Source organism: Lepidochelys kempii, chromosome 1 (assembly GCF_965140265.1).
Source record: "Lepidochelys kempii isolate rLepKem1 chromosome 1, rLepKem1.hap2, whole genome shotgun sequence".
In the NCBI taxonomy this organism is placed as follows: domain Eukaryota; kingdom Metazoa; phylum Chordata; order Testudines; family Cheloniidae; genus Lepidochelys; species Lepidochelys kempii.
The window spans coordinates 7,657,401-7,679,497 of record NC_133256.1 but is presented as its reverse complement, the minus strand read 5'-3'; the positions used below and the strand labels follow the sequence as shown (position 1 = coordinate 7,679,497).

Here is a 22,097-nt window from a genome sequence, read left to right as displayed (position 1 = left end):
GGATGCAAGGAGAATAACAAAGGCTGCGGTCCCAGCCGCGGCTCCGCTCCCAGCTGTGGCTCTGGCCACCTGCCATGGCTCAACCTGCAGCCCCAGCCACAACTCCACTCCTAGCAGGGGGCCACAGCTTGGCCTGCAGCCCCAACCCCCAGCCACAACTCTGCTCCTGGCAGGGGACGGGCGTGTGCGCACACATTCCATTACAGGTAAGGGGGGGGCCATGAGAGGAAGAGTTCAGGCACCATTGCACTAGAGTGTAAAGTGCCAAGGCAGACGAGGAGCAGAGGCCAAGTCAAAGGAAATGCTTGATAACAATATATATCCTATATTGTGGCCTCTGCACATGGTGCCAGTGGTCTCAATAGCAAGAGAATCAGAAGGGAATAGTTGTGTTCAGGAATGAATGCTGTCCAAATGTACGTGAGATCGGCCACATTGTAAATAACCCCCCACTAAAGCCTTGTAAAGTCATGTTAATGGGAACTACAGGGACAGAAATCAAAACTGAAGGAGAGAAGGTGGACAATTTTACCTATCTTGGAAGTACCATCAGTTAAGATGGTGCCAGTTCTGAGGAAATAAGAAGAAGAATCGGGAAGGCAAACGGTGCATTTGGAAGACTCAAAACCATCTCCCTTGAGACAAAACTGAACGTGTACAAAGCAGTTGTTATCACCATAACAACATATAGCAATGAGACATGGCAACTTACCAAGAAAGATGCGCAAAAGCTGGATGCATTTCATCACAAATGTCTGAGAAGAATATTGGAATAACAGAGAGAGAGGAAGACAAATGAAGAAGTCAGAAAAATGACTGGACAAGGCACCCTCCTCACAAATAAGACTTCAGTGGCTGGGACATGTGCTGAGAATGGAGAGTGAATGCTTACCAAATATCGCCCTTGAATGGAAGCCAGAAAACGCAAGAAGAAAGAGAGAAAGACCAAGACCGCTAATAACATGGAACCAAACAGTTCTGAACGACATCAAGCACCTCAACATGAAATGGGAAGATTTGGAGAGAAGGGCAATTGACAGGCAAGGATGGTGAATGTGGGTAGCCCAATGTGCAGCAAAGCACGGGATGGATTAAGGTCTAAGGTAAGATACTCTGGAAGAGCTATTGGTGATACTGTGTGTTCTCTGAAAGGTTCATGCATCCATAGGAAAGAGAAGGAATTGAATAAAAGAATGAAGAGGTATTAACAGACTTTACAGATGATGCAGCATCCCTAGCAAACCTGTATAGCATCCTGGAGGAATACTACCTCCTCCATTTGGAAGAGAAGCAGAACAGCTGGGCTAATGACAAAAGCGGGGAACACCAGAGACTCAGGATATATCCACACAGCAAAATCTGTGCACAGGCTAGTTTGAACCCAGCTAGGGTGGAGAACAATAACAATGAAAACAGAGCATCGTGAGCTTCAGAGCAGACTTGCAAGCCAAGTTAAATACTCAGGGTCCATGCTGGGCTTGTACTATCCTCACTGAAGCCAGAGCTGTCTTCGCTGCTATTGTTACCCCTGCTAGCTGGATTTAGGCTAGCTTGGGCAGCCTACATGCACAGCTGTTGCTGTGTAGACATACTCTGTGTGTCCCCATGCAGGATTTTAGGAATGAAAGTCTTTAAAATACATGGAGTTGAATGTGTAGGATGTATCTCTCTGTGAGAAGCTGTGCTGTGAAGGTATTTAAAGCTGTAGCAAATAGAGCAGGAAAATCTGATAGCACTAAAGATTTCAGACTGGAAAGAGGTAGTCTATAAAGAGTGTACAGAGTTTTACACAGAGTCCCTTTCGTCCTCTGATAGCTGTAGATGGCTTGCAGATTGTTATAGACAGTAAATAGAATGAGGTACATGGAGATCCTGAAGAGTGTGAGTTAGGAAGTAAGTTAAAGAAGAGACCCATAACAGAAGCAGCTACTTCCTTAAACTGCGTGCAGGAAGGAAGGAAAATGAGGAGCGTCTCGTTAGCTCGCACTCCAGAGGTCTGTGAGTCAAGAGAGGGACTAGGGCATTTGAGAGACGACCTTTCAGGGGAAAACCCTAGAAACAGCCTGTTAAAGCTAAGATCTCTGTTGATTGTTCCAAAATATAAAGGAAAAGCTCCAGGTTGGGAGTGTCTGCACGTGCGCGGACTCACATGTTATGCTCAGAGTGAAGAAAGGATTCAGCTGGTTCAGTGACCTTGGTCAAATCACTTAAATCCTTCTGTGCCTCTGTTTACGAGACTGGGACAAGGGATAATAATTAATAATAACGCTGACGTACTGTAGAGGGCAATTGTGAATCTCAGTGTGCTTGCCAAGCACATGGAGATTCTTAGAAGGAAGGAGCTAAAAAAGAGCCAGGATACTATTATTTACTACAAAGCATTGGCGAGAAAGAGATACAGAGAGGGAAAATAGAAGAATGCTCAGAGACTGATTGATAGATGATTGCCAAAGGGTCGTATGATATGTGTGCTCTATGAAGTAGCAGTAAATATATAAATGACAGTGTTGATGATAGGGACAGAACAAAAATGAATCCAGAGTCAGAAACAGCCATATGCAAAGTATAAAATACACTGGCAAGGGTGACAGAGGTGACAGGGTGCAGGGAAGAGAACAGAAGACATAAGGAAAGCAAAGGCAGAGAATTGCAAAGGAAGATAGAATACGTTTTTCATGCAAACAAGGATCAAGAGGTCAGTGCTGGAGACAATACTAAAGAACAGCATGAAGAATCTGACACTGCTGAGGGCATTGCTAAAACAATTGGAACTTCAGCCAAATTCTGTCCACTGACTTGGAGTCTCTCACCTGTGGGGTAGAATATAGCACTCTCAAAAGAGGATGGGGGCCAAATGCCAGAAGCAGATGTGCATTTTGCAGGAAGAGGAGAAGGAAGTAAAGATCCCAGTTCTCCTGAGGCAGACAGATCTGTGCAGAATACTCTACAAGTGGCAAAAAGTGGGCACCAGCCTTTGTATGAGGAGGTACTGTGGTCCATTCAAAGGATGGACCTAGATTGGCTTTTTTCCTCCCTCAAATTTCTTGTATTGAGCTGAAGAGGTAGGAATACTGAAAGGGAACTGCAGCTGGTAAATGCAGTTATATCAGGTGGCAACATGGGCAAATGGATGTGAAGACACAACTGTTATTCTCCAGCACAAAGTTAGTTTGCAACAGATTTATCATAATGCTGGGCCATTTCATTGTTCCAGAACAAGAAGTTGTGAATTCTCTCTTTCTCAAGCTAAATATTTTAAGGATTTGTTTTTCTGTTCCAAATATTCCATTTTGGCCCCTATTAACTGACTGCAACCAGCTTTATTAGGACATCACATGTTATAAGGCCAGGATTTCCAGAAGTGACTGGTGATTTGGGGGGCCCAGTTTCAGACACCTTAAAGGACCCTCATTTTCAGGAAGTGCTGAGCATCCTCCATCTGAAAATCAGGCTCCTTTAATGTGTCTTAAGTTGCGCACCCAAAATCACTAGGTGCTTTTAAAAATCTTGGCCAAGATAGCTGTGTTATGTTGAGCAACCAAAAGTGGTGGCTGAATGGTCTTCTATTAGCATCATAGAAACAGTTACATTGGTTATTGAAGTAGAAAGGGCAAATATTTTTATGGTTTTTTTTCAGTTTATTTTCTTCACAGAATTCCCTTGTGTTTTTCCTGTGCTCTGATTCCCAGTTGGTTCCCCCAATTGGGAGAGAACAGAGGCTCCATCTTTCACCATCTCCCTGAGACCTCTTCACATTCTTAGCCAATCTGAAGTCCCTGCTTCCTCTCCACACTTTAGATCTTCCACTGAAGCAGCTAGCTGTCCACATTTCTCAACTGTCCTGCTCTTGAAGTGTTCTAACAGATATTAAAGGAGACCAGGAAGATGGTCATTAAAGATCCCCTGGTGCTTTTCAAGAAGAGTAGGAATTAACTGGTTTCAGAGTAACAGCCGTGTTAGTCTGTATTCGCAAAAAGAAAAGGAGTACTTGTAGCACCTTAGAGACTAACCAATTTATTTGAGCATAAGCTTTTGTGAGCTACAGCTCACTTCATTGGATGAAGTGAGCTGTAGCTCACAAAAGCTTATGCTCAAATAAATTGGTTAGTCTCTAAGGAGCCACAAGTACTCCTTTTCTTTTAGGAATTAGCTGGTGACATCTGGCCACAATCTCTCTGTTTGACTTTAAGGCCATTTAGTTCTCAGCAAGCTGAGGTATAAATCTACAACGCGTCAGCACTAACTGGCCATGTAGATTCTGCTACTGCACGTTAAAAGTTCCTTAGTGCACTTTGATCTACTGTGGTTTCAAAGAGAAGTAGGTCAAAGTGCACTATTGAACTTTTTAGTGTATGGTAGCAGGGTCCACACGACCAGGCAGTGCACGGCAAGCTAGAGCACTCTAGAGTTACATCCTAGCTTGCTGCATGCTAAATGACACATGTAGATGTTTCTTCAGGTTCGAATGTCCAAGGCTGTGCGTGAGCTATTACTGAGTGTTTAATGCTCAATAGTCATTGTGTTACGTGTATCTAACTCATTGCTTGTCCAGGTGCTTCTGAGATACTTGGAGAATAAAAAGATGTCACAGTGTATATATAACTTAATTCTTACGTAAAAAAATTGTGGTCATTAGCTCCTATTTAATGAGAGGAGCTCCTTCCATAGTCTCTTACATGTCGTGTTTTCAATCACTTCCTCTTAGGTTGCCAAATTTATTGGCTCTCCACCAGGCTACGTTGGCCACGAAGAAGGTGGGCAGCTAACCAAGAAGCTAAAACAGTGCCCAAATGCTGTGGTCCTCTTTGACGAGGTTGACAAAGCTCATCCAGATGTTCTCACCATTATGCTGCAGCTCTTTGATGAAGTAAGTCTGGGTCTCCGTGTCGGCGTGTGAGCATATGGAATATGACAGTGATTGATACAAGGAGCTGACTGGTACAGCTGGCATCTGGGTGTCTCAATCTAGGCATCCCAAATCACTAGTCACTTCTGAAAATTTGGGCTAGCAAATAATCCCCATCTTCCTAGTCAAAGAACATGAGAACAGCCATACGGAGTCAGACCAGTGGCCCATCTAGTCCAGAATCCTGTCTTCTGACAGTGGCCAATATCAGGTTCTTCAAAGGGAATGAACAGAACAGGTAATCATCAGGTGATCTATCCCTTGTCGTCCAGTCCCAGCATCTGACAGTCAGAGGCTTAGGCCCTAGGGACACCTAGAGCAGTGGTTCTCAACCAGGGGCCCGGGGCCCCTTGGGGAGCTGCGAGCAGGTTTCAGGGGGGCTGCCAAACAGAACCAGTGTTAGACTCGCTGGGGCCCAGGGCAGAAAGCCGAAGCCCCACAGCAGGGGACTGAAGCCCGGAGCCCTGAGCCGTGCCACCTGGGACTGAAGCAGAAGCCTGAGAAACTTAGCTTCTCAGTGCCCCCTGTGATTTGGGTCTCTGGGCAATTTCCCTGCTTGTTACCCCTTAATGCCAGCCCTGGCTTTTATATGAAGAAAACCAGATGTTGTGACACAGGTGGACCTATCTTGTTCTTTTTTTAATCCAGTTACACTTTTGGCTTTCACAACATCCCCCGGCAACAAGTTCAATACATTGACTGTAGGTTGTGTGAGAAAGTATTTCCTTATGTTTCTTTTAAACCTGCTGCCTATTCATTTCATTGGGTGCCCCGGTCCATGTGTTATGGGAAGGGGTAAATCACACTTCCTTATTCACGGTCTCCACTCCAGTCATGATTTTATAGACCTCGATCAGATCCCCCCTTTCTTGTCTCTTTTCCGAGCTGAAACGTCCCAGTCTTTTCAGTCTTTCCTCAGATGGCAGCTGTTCCCTACCCTTCATCATTTTGTTGCACTTCTCTGCACCTTTCCAAATTTTAATGTATCTTTTTTGAGATGAGGCAACCAGAAGTGCACTCAGTATTACGGGTGTGGGCATACCATGGATTTGTATAGAGGCAGTATGATATTTACTATCTTATTACTGTCCCTTTCCTAATGATTCCCAGCATTCTGTTAGCTTTTTTGACTGCCGCTGCGCATCGAGTGGATGTTTTCAGAGGACTACCCACAATGACTCCAAGATCTCTTTCTTGAGTGGGAACAGCTCATTTAGACCCCATTATTTTGTATGTATAGTTGGGATTATGTTTTCCAATGTGCATTAATTTGCATTTATCAACATTGAAATTCATCTGGCTGTTTCTCAGTCACCCAATTTACTGAGATCCCTTTGTAACTCTCCTCAGTCTGCTTTGGATTTACCTGTTTTAAGTAATTTTGTATCATCTGCAAACTGCTTACCTCGCTGTCTACCCCTTTTCTCAGATCATTTATGAGACAAATTAGGAAAAAGCTTGTTACAAGATCACTGTAGGCCCAGAGCTCAGCTGTCTAGTACAGCTAACCCCTGTCTTATCCATTCTACCAAACTGCCTTTCATGTACCACACTGCCTTTCCAAGGACTTAACCCTGGGAAACAGCATCGTGCAGAGGTCTAGTGGTCTAGATTAGTGGCTCTCAACCATTCCAGCCTACTGTACCCCTTTCACGAGTCTGATTTATCTTGCGTACCCCAAGTTTCACCTCACTTAAAAACTACTAGGATGACCAGATGTCCCGATTTTGTAGGGACAGTCCCAATTTTTGGGTCTTTTTCTTATATAGGCTCCTATTACCCCCCACACCCTGTCCCGATTTTTCACATTTGCTGTCTGGTCACCCTAAAAACTACTTGCTTACAAAATCAGACTTAAAAACACAAAAGTATCACAGCACACTAGTACTGACAAATTGCTTATTTTCTCATTTTTACCATATAATTATAAAATAAATCAATTGTATAGAGAGCAGTATAAACAAGTCATTGTATGAGATTTTAGTTTGTACTGACTTCGCTAGTGCTTTTTATGTCGCCTGTTGCAAAACTAGGTAAATATCTAAATGAGTTGATGTGCCCCCTGGAAGACCTCTGTGTACTCCCAGGGGTTCACATACCCCTAGTTGAAAACAACTGGTCTAGATTACATCTCCAGTTAAAGGAAGAGATTATTTTGGTGGGTAATCAGAAATTCAGAGGAATGGGACTGCACAGATTATACTGAGCAGTTGAGAAGGATAATGAATAATAATATCTGGGTAGATCGTGCCAAGAAAAGGTGCACAGTCTCCTGTCCATTGCAGAAAACACAAAGAGTGAAATAGGAGCATTCTTCCTGTTTCACTGTGCAGACTCTGAGCGGTTAGGCTGTACCCCTTTAACATAAATAATGCCTCTCTTTAGCAGGCACACATTGATATATCTCTGCACTGTACAGAGAAGCACTATGGACTGAAGGGAGACCAAGGAGCCTGTTGAATCTGACCTACTCATCTAGGAGAAAACTCCATCAATATCTTATTAATGTTATTTCTCATTAAGTACTTGTCTACTTTCTAAGTCAGCCTGATTGTGGTTATGATTTCTCTGGCTGTCTGTGATAGCATGTCCTATGGCTTTACTCCCCTACCCATGCACACTAATCTGGCCCTAGCAATAATGTGAGAGAGGATATTGGCAGGAATCTGAGACTCAGGAGTCCCTAATTGCCTGGCATGTGTACTGTTTGCTCTTCAAGGGAAATCTCTCCTCCTTGTCTGTCTTTGGAAGTTGTGGCTGCACCCCTATAAGCTGATGGGAGGACAGAGATAAACACCTGTGTCTCAGTGAGTCAGCTTAGTTCCTGAAAATGGAGCTGGACAAACGTTATAGGTACTCCTGCATGGTAGATTGAGTGTACAACCTATTGTGGGAGGGTTTTGAAGTCTCAGTCTGTCCTCAGAGGCAAAAAAACTCCAACCCCCCTTTTTTTTCTTTGAAGGATTAATAACACAATTTTTTCTTGCATAGATCATCACAGCAGCAGCTAAATGTGAAATCAATTCCTGCACCACATGCTTGACAGGGAAATAACCTAAATGTTAATATCAAGCACCCAACATGGATTTGTATCATTGTGCTGGGTATCTGCTGTTGTGTACATGGGGGGTGGGGGGAGGACGGGGACGGGACGGGACGAGACGACTGCCTTGGGACCTTGTTCTTTTTTGTTATTACTAAAGAAAATTAGTGTTTTTGAAAGGTTCCTATTTTAGTATTATAGGAGGAGCAATGATACAGTGGAGATCGGTGTTCACAAGAGTGACAGTCACCCCCCTGTGCAGGACACAAGCACCTGCTGCTACCCCCTCCGGTTAATACGCTGCGTGTGATATTGGACAGTAGTTGCAGTTATGAGCCCTGGTTTGATCTGTCTGCATGATCCTGCTGTACCATAGATTGCTCTGTATTGCTCAGTATAGTTGCACTGTCAGTCTAACAACTCATCCCCTTAGTGTCCATAGACAGCACAGAGTCACCTAGAGGAGCCTAGCTGCCCATTTACACACACACACACCCTTAGTTTAGAATGATGATGTTCATTATCAGTTTTCTGTTGACGATTTCCTAACCCTCTGTGGCTAGTCCCCCCTACAAGGGTATTTATTTTTTGTTTGCTTGTTGTAATAATAATAATAAATACTTTGCACCTCGGAAGTGTGCCTCCCCAATGATCTGAAAGCACTTTGCAAACACCGGTTCCACTAACACTCCCTCCCTGTCCCCTGTGAAGGGTGCAAAGGTATCTATGTTACCACCATAACACAGAGAGTTATTTAAGTGACATGCCCAGAGTCACACAGGACACTAGCCCAGGCTTCCTTTAGGCACTTTTAGAAATATCTCCCTCTTGGGCAGAAGGGTTTGGCACTCACGTATTTGAAATATCCCCCGTGCTTTTGGCTCTCTTGTGTAGTGTCACAGCACAACAGCCCTGGTGATGCAGCTTTTGTTGTTTGTTCTTGTTGAAGGGCAGGCTGACGGATGGGAAGGGAAAGACCATTGACTGCAAGGACGCCATCTTCATCATGACCTCCAACGTGGCAAGTGATGAGATAGCCCAGCATGCCCTACAGCTCAGACAGGAGGCCCTGGAAATGAGCAGGAACAGGATTGCTGAAAACCTAGGTAACAACCTCTACTATGTACTCTAAGTCCTCAAAGGAACCTGCTTCATAAAATTACCTCCGCACATCCCCACGGTGTGGAGTCACATGCTTCGCCTCATAAGCCACAGAGCCTTTATTGGCAGGATCCTTCCAATGCTGGTCAATCGCGCATCACCAACTTCTACTATCTTAGCCACTTGGACCTTCCAGGTAGTTCCTTTTTCTTCTAAGCCAGCCAAAGAATTCCCAGCAGGAACTGCAGTTGGATCCTGGTGAATGTTGTGACCTCATCTCTACTTTAGCCAGTTGGCAGGCACCATATCCAGAGCCTCCAAATATCTGCTATGGTTTCTGCATCCTATCCTCCATCAGGTTCTTGCTGGGGTTGACACATTTGAGACCCCCAATTCCAAAGCCCCGTGTGCCGTGGGATGGTTTGTCATATGGACAAAGTCTTTGAGCTACTTGGTACCCATGAGCTCAAGTTGTTAAGGGGAAAGTAATTTTCCTGGTGCAGCAACTTCAGCTCATTGAGTGAATGTGCTTCAAACTGATCCCCCTTACACCAGATTCTGCAAAAGTTAAGGTGGGGTTGTGGACTCCTCCCTCCTTCCTTCCTAAGATGGTGATGGAATTCTACCTTCATGAACCAATCTTCCTGCCAGTATTTGTTCCACAGCCACATGGTCATCCTACTGAGGTCCGTCTGCCCAAGCTCAGTGTTAAAAACTCCTGGAGCTTCTGACTGGAGCAGACCAAAGGTCTTAGAAAGGCCATCTAGTTGTTTGTTTCCTTTGACACCAACTCACGCACTTCTAAACAGGTACCTCGTTATTCCTGAAATGAGCTGGTGGGCTCGCAGCTGGCACATGCTGTTGATCATGCAATCTGAGACAGAGCAGCTTTGGTTGCAGGCCTCAGGCAGGACAGGACATGCAAGGCAACCACGTGATCTTCCCTATGTACATTTGTGAAGTTAGGAACATAGGACTGGAAGGAACCTCCTAGGTCACTCCTAGGACCCTGTTCTATTGCTTAGATTTGGCTTCTGGAGAAGCGTCCTGGTTCATGGTCCCAATGAGCCTGTCATTGTAGTAGAGGTGGCTACACACACTCACCAACTTGACTCTTTTTCTCTTATTGCACCTCTTATTTGAATTGGCTAGTTTTGTAAACTCTTCTTAGTGAAGGGTAGATCCTTGAGGCTCTGACCATCTATGTCTCTTAGTCACCTTTAGGGGGGAGGTATTTTACCCCTCCTTCCAACTTTCCTGTTCATTTGTTGGGCATTTGCCTTTCTTCTCAACATTGCCTGTTGCCGTGACTTATCATTGTTCCTTTATGTTGAGACCTCTTTAGAGATTCCAAGGCCAGAAGGGATCATCCTGTCTGACCACTTGTTTACCACAGATCACAGAACTTCCCCAAAATAATTCCCAGGGCAGATCTTTTAGAAAAACAGCCAGTCTTGATTTAAAAATGGTCAGTGATGGAAAATCCACCACGACCTTTGGTAAATTGTTCCAGTGGTTAATTACTCTCCCCATTAACAATTTATGCCTTATTTCCAGTCTGAATTTGTTTAACTTCAATATCCAGCCGTTGGATCATGTTATACCTTTCTCTGCTAAATTGCTAATAAATATTTGTTCCGCATGTAGACTGTAATCAAGTCATCCCTTAACCTTCTCTTTGTTGAACTAAATAGATTGAGCTCCTTGTGTATATCACTATAAAGCATGTTTTCTAATCCTTAATCATTCTCGTGGCTCTTCTCTGACCCCTCTCCAATGTATCAACATACTTCTTGAATTGTGGGCACCAGGACTGGACACAGGATTCCTCAAATTCCTTCCTCTCCAAGAATGAGGCTCTTGTACAGATGGTATCTTAAAAGAAAGGGAAATTATTGACCTGAAATTCTGCCACATGGAAGATCTCATCTCAGAGGATTCCCCTTCACCTACCCACCCATCTCCCCTCCAAGGCTGATTACTCAGCTCTTGAGGGCCCATACTTTATTTAGAATTTTTCTTAAATTATAGACATTGTATTTGTTTGTCCATTTTTATGGTACAATTTCCAGTTGGCTTAGTTTTTGAAGCGCTCTTGCTTCCCACACAATTCTTGAACTGGCTGGATGGTTCTAGGTTCTGTGATGGTGATGGGTGTCTAATGAACACAGAGCAGGGCCTTTTGCATTACCCTTTCTCGCTTCTGAGCGCCAAAAACTTCTGAGCTAGAGAAGTTCTCCCTTGACTCATGCCGGAAGTGTCAGACCCAAAAGTGAGGATCCTGTGAGATGATCTTCAGAGAAGCAGAATTACAGGTAAGTAGCTTTCTCTTACTGAACATCAGCATAGGGCGATGGAGAGGGTTCATCTTTTAAAAATTCAAATAAACCATATTTGTAAGTAATGGCAGTGGCTGAGAATTCAAATGTACACCTCGGCTGCTCCTGGTCTTTAGTAGTTGTTGTTTATAATCATAGCACCTAAGAATGCCAGTCACAGACCAGTCTCCCGTTATGCCAGGCGCTGTACAAACACAGAACAGAAGGACAGGCCCTGCCCTAAAGATCTGACAAACTGAGCATAAGACAAGAGACAATGGATGAACACAGACAGACCAATGGGGGAGTACAAGGAAACAATGGGACAATATTGGTCAGCGGGATAGGTAGTGGTTACAGCACTCCAGCTGTAATGACTGTCATCTTTAGAGTGGGCTGGTAATTAGGGGAGCAGTTGTTTATTCTTGATGCTTAACTATCTGTGTGAGAAGAGTTTCGTTTCTTTTTGGTATCTTAAGCTTTCTGGAGAAGTGGCTGCTCTTGTCACACATATACAGCATCATCGCAGATGGTCGTTCCAATGAGAACTTCACCTAACTAGGAAATCCACTAGAAATGGCTGAGAATTCGTTCTGAGTGATCTGCTAAACGTTCGGTGTGGAACTAACAACCCCACAACTCACACTTTCATGAAACCAAAAACTTTTAATTCTTAGTGCTGGCCACATACGTTTCTCAGCTTCTCTCGCTCACTCGCTCTCACACATTTTTTATCTTGAGTGGTAGGTGGCAGAACTCACTTTATACAGAACCTTTGATAGTCAGTCAAAATAGGTAAAGAACAAGGCACATTTGCAACTGAACTTTCAAGAATAACATTTTAAAATGCCAAGTGCCACCTTCTAAATGAGGAAAGAATTGAATTTTAATTTCTGGGAGATTAGTACAATTTACTGAGATAGCGGCAATGAATGACAAGCTGCAAAATGTATTTTGGACTCTAAAGTCTGGCTGCAGTAGATTTTCATCTGCCGCCTTATAATTTTCTGAGTTCTCAGCTTTGAAAGCTGCTTCAATGTTATGGGGACGAGCTCATTACAAGCACCTGGATAAATAGAAGAAAGAGCTGCTTCTGCAGTGTCCTTACATCTGTCTGTGAAAGCAGCAAGTGTTACACGTGAAGAAGCTGTGCATAGAGGTTACCACCTTTGCTCTGTTTTGTTCAACCTTCATCTTACAAAGGGCCTGCACAGTGGAAGAATACCATGCCAAATACTTTGTTGCGTATTTAAAATCCCCCTTGTATCGCCAGCTCTAGGCTTATGTACCACATTTTACTACAGAATGCATAAAAGTACAAAGTGGTCCTGGGTCTGAATCTAAAGACCCGCCCACCCCACTCAACCTGATTCTCTCTCCAGCCCTGTACCCAATGAGGCCTCCACCAGGAAAACATCCGTGCATCAACACATGTGGGCTGTGTCATGGTAATGGAGGGGAGCAAATTCCAGAATTCAGGGGCCATCACATAGAATGCCTCCCATTTAACCTGGGTTTCAGTTAGCTCCAGCCCCTCAGGTAACCTCAACTGCCCTGGTATCACATGGGGAAAAGAGGTGATCACAAAGGGCCTGCACCATTTGGAGATTTGCATCTATAAACCAGGGCTTTCAATTGTCCCCAGATACCCATAGCAGAACAGTGCCACTTTAGGGCCCCGCCTGCCACAGCTTTACGTGAATAATGAATGCCAATGGTATTAGCCAGGTGGGTAAGGCTTTCAGAATCCAGCCCTTAGAGCATATAAGATGGGACTTTCAAAAGAGCTGACCGTTGGCATGCTTTCAGAAATTCTCCCCATAGTGTCTTTCACACAAGCAGTAGCTCAACAAACACAGCTGCATTAAATAATGTAGTTAACTAATTGCAGAGGGAGAGAGAAATGAAGAGAGATTTTTAGGCCATAAGCGGCTAAGTGCAAGTTTTGCTGTTTGCTAAAGAGATTGAAAAATGCAGAGCTCGGAAACTAGTGCAGAGCCTACGCCGGTATGTCTGACTGATCAGGTATGACAGCCATAAGCATAACAACACTAGACGGCGGTGTACTTTGTGTGTAATGTAATCAGCATCGGTCATGACATTTGATCCACAATCCATAGATAATCTGTGGAGGCCAGGCCAGGTCCTTGGTTATCGAAGAGGTCTCCTTACGGAGATGAATTGAGAGCTCTCTGGGATTATGAGAGCAAGTATTGAGCAAGTAGAGAGGGTCCCATGCACAGTAAGTATCATCAGTGAGCGGTAGTCCCCTCTGGTATATGCAGCTGGCCCAGGGTGGGTCCCTGGGTTATCAGATCTCCGTGCACCCCAGACATAGTGAGGCCATTTGCTCTCGTATATTTGACAGGCATGGTGGATCCCATGGAGTAGAAGATCAGTGGGTGTACAAAGAACAAGCTTCCTCCCATGCGTGCTAATTCTTTCACCTGCTTTTTTCTTCAACCCCACTAATTCTTTAACCTGCTTTTTCTTGAGAAGCTGGTGGGCTTTGATCGCAAGTGACGGTCATGGCATGCACAAAGGCAGCTGCAGTGAGCCACACTGCCAGCAGCATAGTGCCCTTGTGGCAATGCATGCCCATGCTTGTATGAGGACTTCCTGGGTCTCTTTTCCAGAGTCTCCCGTAAGCCTCAGTCTTCTGTTCCAGCCCATTTCCTCACTCCTGTGCAAAGTGCCATGTCCATGCGCTCTTCCAGGGGTCAGTGAGACTCGAGAAGCATCCTGTGCCTTGCCTTAGACATTTATCCTCTGTGACTTTGTCTCCTTTCAGATGATGTCCAGATAACTGACAAGATAACCATCTCGAAGCAATTCAAGGAGAACGTTATTCGCCCAATCTTAAAGGTACAGAGGGTTTTATTTATTGCCTATTTCAGATATCCTAGGTTTTCATCCCTGGGCTGTTATCGCTGTTTATTTTCGATCACCCAGAAGTGTGCTAGGCGTGCAGTCTCTGCCTGGACAGTCTACAGTCTAGCGGTGGCCTGGGAGGGGAACGACTAATTTGGGATTCTCCCCCATCCCAATCCCGGCCTGGCCTCTGTGCTGCTGCAGCAGAGTGAGGGGACCAGAAAAGCAAATAATGCCATGGAGATTCTGGGTGGTGGCAGCTGAGACCGGGCTGGGCTGCCTAAGTTACGCCATGGCTGCGCTGGTCCCCGGAACAGCCCGGAGTCGCGCTCCTTGTAACAACACAGCAGGAGTGAGCTTTGGGGAGGGCTTCGGCTGAAGCGGGATCTAGGGTGCGGAATGGACCGTGGTGAGCAGCCAGGCCCGGGGCGATGATCTGATTGTCCACTCCCGTTTCAATACAGCCAGACCTCAGGGAGAGGGTGAGCTTGGGCTTTACGGGGCGCGCAGGCTGCCTTTGTGGAAGGCACGGGCTCACAGTGGCCTCCTCCAAGGATGGCTTAAGTGTTGCTGCTGGTTTGGCCAGTAGGAAGCCACTGGCCGGTTCCCCTCTGGGTTCTCTGACTTGTCTCATTTCCGCCAGCCTGTGGAGCAGCAACACAAAAGCCCTCCCTCTCCCCAGGGCTCCCTGGCCCACTGTGAAAGGCCCCGAGGAGTGAATGGCAAGGAGCTCCGATTATTCATAACGCCCTTGACTCCCTTCTTGTGGGTACTGCAGGTCTGGAGGGGTGTGAGTGAAGGGAGACGGAAGGCTTGGCCCGCTGGTACAGAGAAGGTATTCTATGCATGGAGGGAGGCGTGCGGAAGGCACGGAGATGATTATGGAAGGAGAGGACAAATGGGGGCATATGGCATCACTGGCAAAAGGGGAGAAGTGATAAGAGACCAGGTCACTGAGGTAAGCCAGGGTAGCCTTTACATTTAAGCTTGATGCAGTGGATAATGGGCACCCCGCCCCATTCCGGCTAATCAACATTGCTTGGTTTTATACACAGGGGTATGGCAAATAACCCTCATCAGGAAAGCCTGTTAGAGCCCTGCTACCAACAACTGCCTTTAAGCATACTGGGGAGCTGGTGTGGTTCTGTTCCCAGTATGGACAAGGCCAAATTGGGGAGCTGAACCCATTGCCATGAAAAACATAGCAGTAATGTTATCCTCAATCATGCAGTGTCACACACAGTGTCTCTCTCCTACACACACACAGCTCCCGGTGCTGAGGGGTTAACTCGGAGGAGGAGGAGATTCTGCTGCTGCCATAAGCAGTGAGTGTATGTGAGCTGGTTAATGGATGGCAGCAGAACTCCCAATCGAATTACAGCCCAGGATTCAATCACCAACGTAAGGGCCGTGCACAGAACTGACATGTTCCAAATATATATCTATAAAAACACATGTAATGTGTCAGAATGACAAATTCTGGAGCTTAGCGTCTGTTCTTTTGCTCTTAAGCTTCTTTAAGAAGTTTCTAAGGCAACTCTGTGTGCTGCTGGACTTGCACTTCCAACACGAACAAGAAGCTTTGCCTTCACTGCAGATGGCACGTTCCTTGTGTAGACTTGGAATCAAATCGCCTCTTGCTGACCAGAATAGCGTCTTGTCATATAGAAGTCAGAGACGAGAGACTTATTAGGGCATCGAGTCCATTTCACTATTCCCAGACAGTACAGGATAGTTCCCAGGAGCGTATTCTTCAGTGCTTCTGTCTAGTTTTAAATAGAAACCATTTCCCACAACACCTAGCACGCACTGGAAGTTTCACTGGTTGTAGGCAGCTGCCCAGCCCTGTGCCACATAAATCTGCTATTAATAACAACACTCAACAATGGCATGGTGTGTTGCATCTTCAGAGCACTATACAAACCTGAATGAACCCTCACAACCCACACCTGAGGTACAGCAATATTTGTTTAAAGCTGGAGTAAATGAGATCAGAGCACTTTCGGCCAATATTTTTAAGCCTCCTCTAATTTTGAGTGCCTGCATTTTTAGGCACCCATCTTGAGACACTCAGAGCTTGAGGTTCAAAGCACCCACAGTTCTCATTGATATTAGCAGGAGCTGTGGTACAGGAGTGTCAGGCATGCAAAATCAGTGGGCACTTATGAAAAATGGGGCCTAAGTGACTTGCACAATGATACAAGTGAGTGTCGGAGCCGGACGTAGAACATGGAGATTTTCAGTCCCTTCCTGTGCTGCTTCTAGACCTATTAACCTCTCACCTTAGCACCAAACGTCAGTGCGTGAGAAGCTCTCGATGGCGGGGATCTGGCAGTTCTGGTGCATACACTTGGTGCAGTGGTTATTAGCCACACATTGTGTTGTGGGAGGCAGTGTAAAGAACAGTCTGGAGGCAGGCGTGATTTCCTGGGGATCTCCTCTTCTAGTGCCGGTGGCTATCCAGAGTGTCCTGTGGCTTGGATTTCTGGCCTGCTGATGATGATGTTTGCTCTTTCTCGTCTGCAGGCTCACTTCCGAAGAGATGAGTTTCTGGGAAGGATCAACGAGATTGTTTATTTTCTCCCCTTCTGTCACTCGGAGCTGATCCAGCTCGTCAGCAAGGAGCTGAGCTTTTGGGCCAAGAGGGTAAAACCAGACCATTGCTGAATGTATTGCTTTGGGGTTCACCTTCCGCTTAATCCATACGCAGCGGGGGGCCCTAACCAGACTTTTGTCCTATCACCTTCTTGTGCCAAAGTGGACTAGTTCATGGGGGTGACCCCTCTCTCCTCCACGCCATGCTGGACCAGAGCAGCGTGGATTCCCTAAAGCATCATACGCTTCCTGGATCTTATCGGAGTCACTTGCTGCTCTGCTTGCACATGGAGCTGAGTTGCAAGGGCTTGTGGGGATGGAGTGGGCAGCATGCTGGGGTTGTGGGTGGTGAATTCTGGAGGCGTGGATGTGGAGTATGTGTTATGCATCATTAGCTCTATAGTCAAATGAGAGTGGGGTACCTGGGTAGTTACACTTTACACCTGTGCGACTCAGGACCCTCCAGGCCAGGCAGACACCCATGACCCACAGCCCATGCTATACAGTTTCAGTTTCGTTTCACCAGAGCTCTGGCTGGGTGGTAACCTCAGCATCCCTCCGTGTCAATGCTCGGTGTGGCCATGGCCTCCAGATAACCATGTCCTGGAGCAGGAGAGCAGCTGGAGCCAACCTGACAGTTCGCTAACGTGCTGCCCCTTTCTCATCCTGCAGGCCAAAGTGAGACACAACATCACGTTGCTGTGGGACAGGGAGGTGATGGATGTGCTGGCAGATGGCTACAATCTGCACTATGGCGCCCGGTCTATTAAACACGAGGTAAGGCATGATGTGCTACCTTGCCCTGGTCGTCTGCATTCTGCACCCAGCAGCGCAGACTTCCCCTTGCACACCAGCCCACATTCTGGATTGGCCACAGAGAGAGGCAGCAAACTCTTCACTGGGATTATCGTTTGTATCCTTCCTGTGAAGAGAAGTTCCTTCAGTGACCATGAGTCTGAGGGAGAGAACATAGTGGCTGATCGTTTTGAAACCACACAGATACATGCCTCTCTCTTGGTCTTGCATTTGTTTCTACTCTGACACCCGTTAAAGTCACAAAGAGATTATTTGATTGAAGGGTTCCAGGCATAAGGGGTTCAGAAGCAGCTGGAGCCATTTCACGCTCCGTGCGCATACTGCATTCACCCAACACAGCAGTGCTTGTTCACTTCCCCCAACGCCAGCCCAGGGAGTGGTGGTTGGCCCTGATCCCAGGAGTTAGAGATGAAAGAGACCCATTAGATGTCATCCACTCTGTCCCCTGCAGATTCCAGGTTGTTTGGGGGTTGGACTAGATGACCTCCTGAGGTCCCTTCCAACCCGGATATTCTATGATTCTATGATCCCCTGCCAGGCCGATCTAAGAGGGCAGAAGATTTGCTAATGGCGGGTGATTTTCTTCCCACAGGTAGAGCGTCGTGTTGTGAACCAATTAGCTGCCGCCTATGAACAGGACCTTCTGCCAAGAGGCTGCACCTTGCGAATCACGGTGGACGATTCGGACAAACAGCTGCTGAAAACCAAAGACAGCTCCTCCCCTGAGGAGGAGGAGAGGAGGGCCCCGACGCTGCGGCTGGAGATAGTTGAGAAGGACAGCAAAAGTCGAAAACTGGACATCCAGGCTCCCCTGAACCCTGATGAAATCTCCTTTATGTTATAGCCGTAAAGAACGCCTCACACACCACGCTCAGCCAAAGCAGCCCGTGGCGGCACGTTTCCAGTTGTACTGGTCATCAATAAAATAACCACGAGACATGGAATTTGCAAAATGGCCCATCAGTGAGTAAGGACAATGGTGGTGGATCCCAGCCCCTGGAACTGGAGGGAGGGGTTCTGGAAGGTGACTCTCTCTTTTTGTTATTGACTCTCCTTGGCAGGAGAGACCGTAGGCTAACTCTCCTGTGTCTGCACTGAGTCAGGGTTGGACACCTCTATCGCAGGCTGGAACCCTAGCCACTGTCCCAGTGACACACCATACTGCCATTCGGTTTACCTGAAGGATGTGGAGAGGGGGTGGCTATATTGAAGTGTGGAAACTCTTCAAGTCAGAGGAAGCACATAGGGGTTTTCAAAGTGGAAGTAAAGGCGCATTCCAAGTCAGACCAGCTGTAGCGAGTCTGGCTCCAGTAAGAATTTCTGGAGAGAACAGGGGTTTATGCAGAGCTAACCGCAGAATGTGCGGGGATGGCTTTGCAGCTGAGAGGAGCCATGTCAGATACTTAGCTGTGTGACGGCTTGGTTTTCACAGTCACCGTGTGCCCCCCAACCCCATGGGCTTCAGACGCATCCTTTAATTTATTTCAATAAAATTCAAAATCTTCATATGGCGTTCTACTTCCTAGCAAGGGTGGAGGGATTGGGATTGGTAGGAAGGAAATGGGGATTTCCCCTCCCTTATGAACAGGAGCAAGTGGTGTAATGGTGGACTACAGTAACTTACCTGTCTGTGAAACCCCTCCATTGCCGGCTCACAAATAGGAACCATGAATAATAGAGACGAGTTTCCGTCTTTCAGTCTTGGCCTGGTGAGATCATGGTATAAACCCAATCACTGAATGCTGATGCTGTTCCTCACGCTTCCGTCTCTCTGCTGCTGGCTAGATGGTCTCTGCTCTGCAGGTCCGCTTTCTGGCAAATATTAAATATTTCAGAGTTAACCTAAACTTCTTAGCTGTCTGCGATGTCAGAGCTCAGAGCAAAGTTCCCCAGGCCAGACGAATTGAAAGATGCATTGTCTGTTTTAAGTAAAAATTGGATTTGTTCCCTGAGCGATTGTAAGGTCCTCCCTCTGCAGAAGGCTTAACCCGTTAGAGATGTCGCCATTCCTGCACTAAGTGAAACATTTGTGTGCCGGATGCCCTTCCCTGCAAACCTAAAGACTCTCACTTCTGTGCATTCAGATCAACGCAGTCATTTTGTTTGGTTTGGTGTCTATAGCATGAGCCCCACTGAACACATCACGAGTACTTACTCCTGGCTTCAGAGAAGGAAAACAGTCATGTGTGCTCAAAGATCCTGTTGCACTTTTTGCAAGAATTGAGGGTTAGCTGCAGGATCCAGTAGGATACAGAGTTCTTCAGTATCTCTCCTAAAACCAGCTGCTGTTATAATCTGGCTGCATTTCAGTGGTGGGTGAATGACCCCTTCCTGGTATTTCCAGTCTGTAAAACTCTTTGGGATCCTACCAGGTGAAAGATGCTGTGTAATGGTAGGTCATTATTATGAATATAAAATGAAAGTAAAGCTGAAGAAAAGCCCTTCAGATAAATGACTTGGGGCCCAAATCTCGTAGATTTAAACAGGAGTCTTGGGCACATAAGGAATAACAGACCAGATGTCACAAATAGACACAGATACTACTGGGACGGGTGCCGTATAAGAATCTGAATAGAGAAGGGTGGTCCAGTGGTTAAGGCCTGGGACTTGGGAATGCTGACTGTAATTCCCTGCTCTGCCACAGAACTCTTGAGTGACCTTGGGCAAGTTCCTTAATCTCTCTGTGCCTCAGTTTCCCATCTGTAGTTCCCCACTTCCTTTCCTCCCAGGGGTGTTGCGAGGATACATACAAAGCTCCTGGGTAATGGAGGCCACATACATACCTGAAGTAAAATAGATCTGGGCCTTAAAAAGCTGAAGTTAAAACAAGCCAAAACGTCAGTATATCCAGTGCTAAGAGATGCTGCAGCCATGGGGTGCAAGATAGGCAGAAGGCAGCACCAAATAATGCGGTTTAAGCTTAGGTTGATTTTAAAAGTGCAGCTGAATCAGAATTCAGGGTAGGCCCAGCACTATAGGAAACCAGCCAAATCACTTGGGTAACTTAGGGAGAGAGTCTGTAATCAACGTATCAGCAGGTGTGTTGTCAGCAGGACACAAGCATTAATTTTTCTGCTCTACTCCCACCCTGACTAGGCCTCAGCTGGAGTACTCTGTCCAGTTCTGGGCACCACATTTCAGGAAAGAGGTGGAAGAACTGAAGAAAGGCCAGAGAAGAGCAACAAAAATGATTCAAGGTCTAGAAAGCATGATCTATGAGGGATGATTGAAAAAACTGGGTTTGTTTAGTCTGGAGAAGAGAAGACTGAGGGGGTGGGGGAACACTGGACATGATAACAGTTTTCAAGTACCTAAAAATTTGTTACTAGGAGAAGGGAGAAAAAGTGTTCTACTTAACCTCTGAGGCTAGGACAAGAAGCAATGGGCTTAAATTGCAGCAAGGATGGTTTAGATTGGACATTAGGAAAAACTTCCTAACTGTCAGGATGGTTAAGCACTGGAATGAATTGCCTAGGGAGGTTGTGGAATCTCTGTCACTGGAGGTTTTTAAGAGCAGGTTGGACAAACACCTGTCAGGGATGGTCTAGATCAGGGGTTCTCAAACTGGGGGTCGTGACCCCTCAGGGGATCATGAGGTTATTACCTAGGGAGTCACGAGGCTGTCAGCCTCCACCCCAAACACTGCTTTGCCTCCAGCTTTTATAATGGTGTTAAATATGTAAAAAAGTGTTTTTAATTTATTAGGGGGGGTCGCACTCAGAGGCTTGTTATGTGAAAGGGGTCACCAGTACAAAAGTTTGAGAACCACTGGTCTAGCTAATACTTAGTCCTGCCATGAGTGCCGGGGACTGGACTAGTTGATTTTAGAGGTCCCTTCCAGTCCTACGATTCTATGATTCTATAATGTAGCTATAAAGCTGGAGGGTCTCCGTACAAGATGGATACTGTATGATGGGACAATGGGACGTGAGAAGGAGCTAGTTACAGTAGCAGAGTCTGTAGGAGCCTATGCTCTGAACCGAGGACCCCTGCAGTGTACCAATAACTGGAGCTGTGTGAAATGTTTGCAGTGAGCCAAAACCAGTTCAGATGTGGCTGATGTAAAGATTCATCGCAAGCTTGAATCTCGGGGCCTGATCTAGTTGTACACCAGTGTGACTCCACTGACTTCAGGTCAGGGCTCAGCACCTCTGAAAACCAGGCCCACAGTGTGTCAAGCTGGGCACCCAAAATTAGTGGATGCTTTTGAGATTTTGGACTCTGTGACTCGTCCAGGGTCATACAGGGTATGTCTACATTGCCCACAGCAGCGAGCCTCCCAGCCTGGGCCGACACTCAGATTAGCGGGGCCCATGCTCGCGCTCGAACCATAGCTGTATAGACAGCACTTTGAACTCGCGGCTGGGGCTGGAGCTCGGGCTCTGCAGCCTAAGGAGGGGGATGTTTTTCAGAGCCCCAGCTTTCTGGGGCTTCAAAGCTCTGTCTA

The 22,097-nt window shown here is 46.3% G+C and overlaps 1 protein-coding gene across 2 annotated transcripts in view; it reads left to right on the top strand.

The window, feature by feature from the left end:
• Positions 1–19,156, top strand: part of CLPB (ClpB family mitochondrial disaggregase) — a 139,427-nt gene extending 120,271 nt beyond the window's left edge. The window contains exons 11-17 of one of the 2 annotated variants that reach the window (XM_073333684.1): positions 4,706–4,867; positions 8,899–9,055; positions 14,160–14,233; positions 15,018–15,197; positions 16,766–16,885; positions 17,507–17,611; positions 18,243–19,156. In XM_073333684.1, the coding sequence (XP_073189785.1) occupies positions 4,706–4,867; positions 8,899–9,055; positions 14,160–14,233; positions 15,018–15,197; positions 16,766–16,885; positions 17,507–17,611; positions 18,243–18,494 (1,050 nt within the window). In that variant the 3' untranslated portion in view covers positions 18,495–19,156. The remainder of the gene's footprint in view (positions 1–4,705; positions 4,868–8,898; positions 9,056–14,159; positions 14,234–15,017; positions 15,198–16,765; positions 16,886–17,506; positions 17,612–18,242) is intronic. The other variant, XM_073333693.1, reaches the window with a different exon arrangement.
• The last annotated feature ends 2,941 nt before the right edge of the window (positions 19,157–22,097 follow it).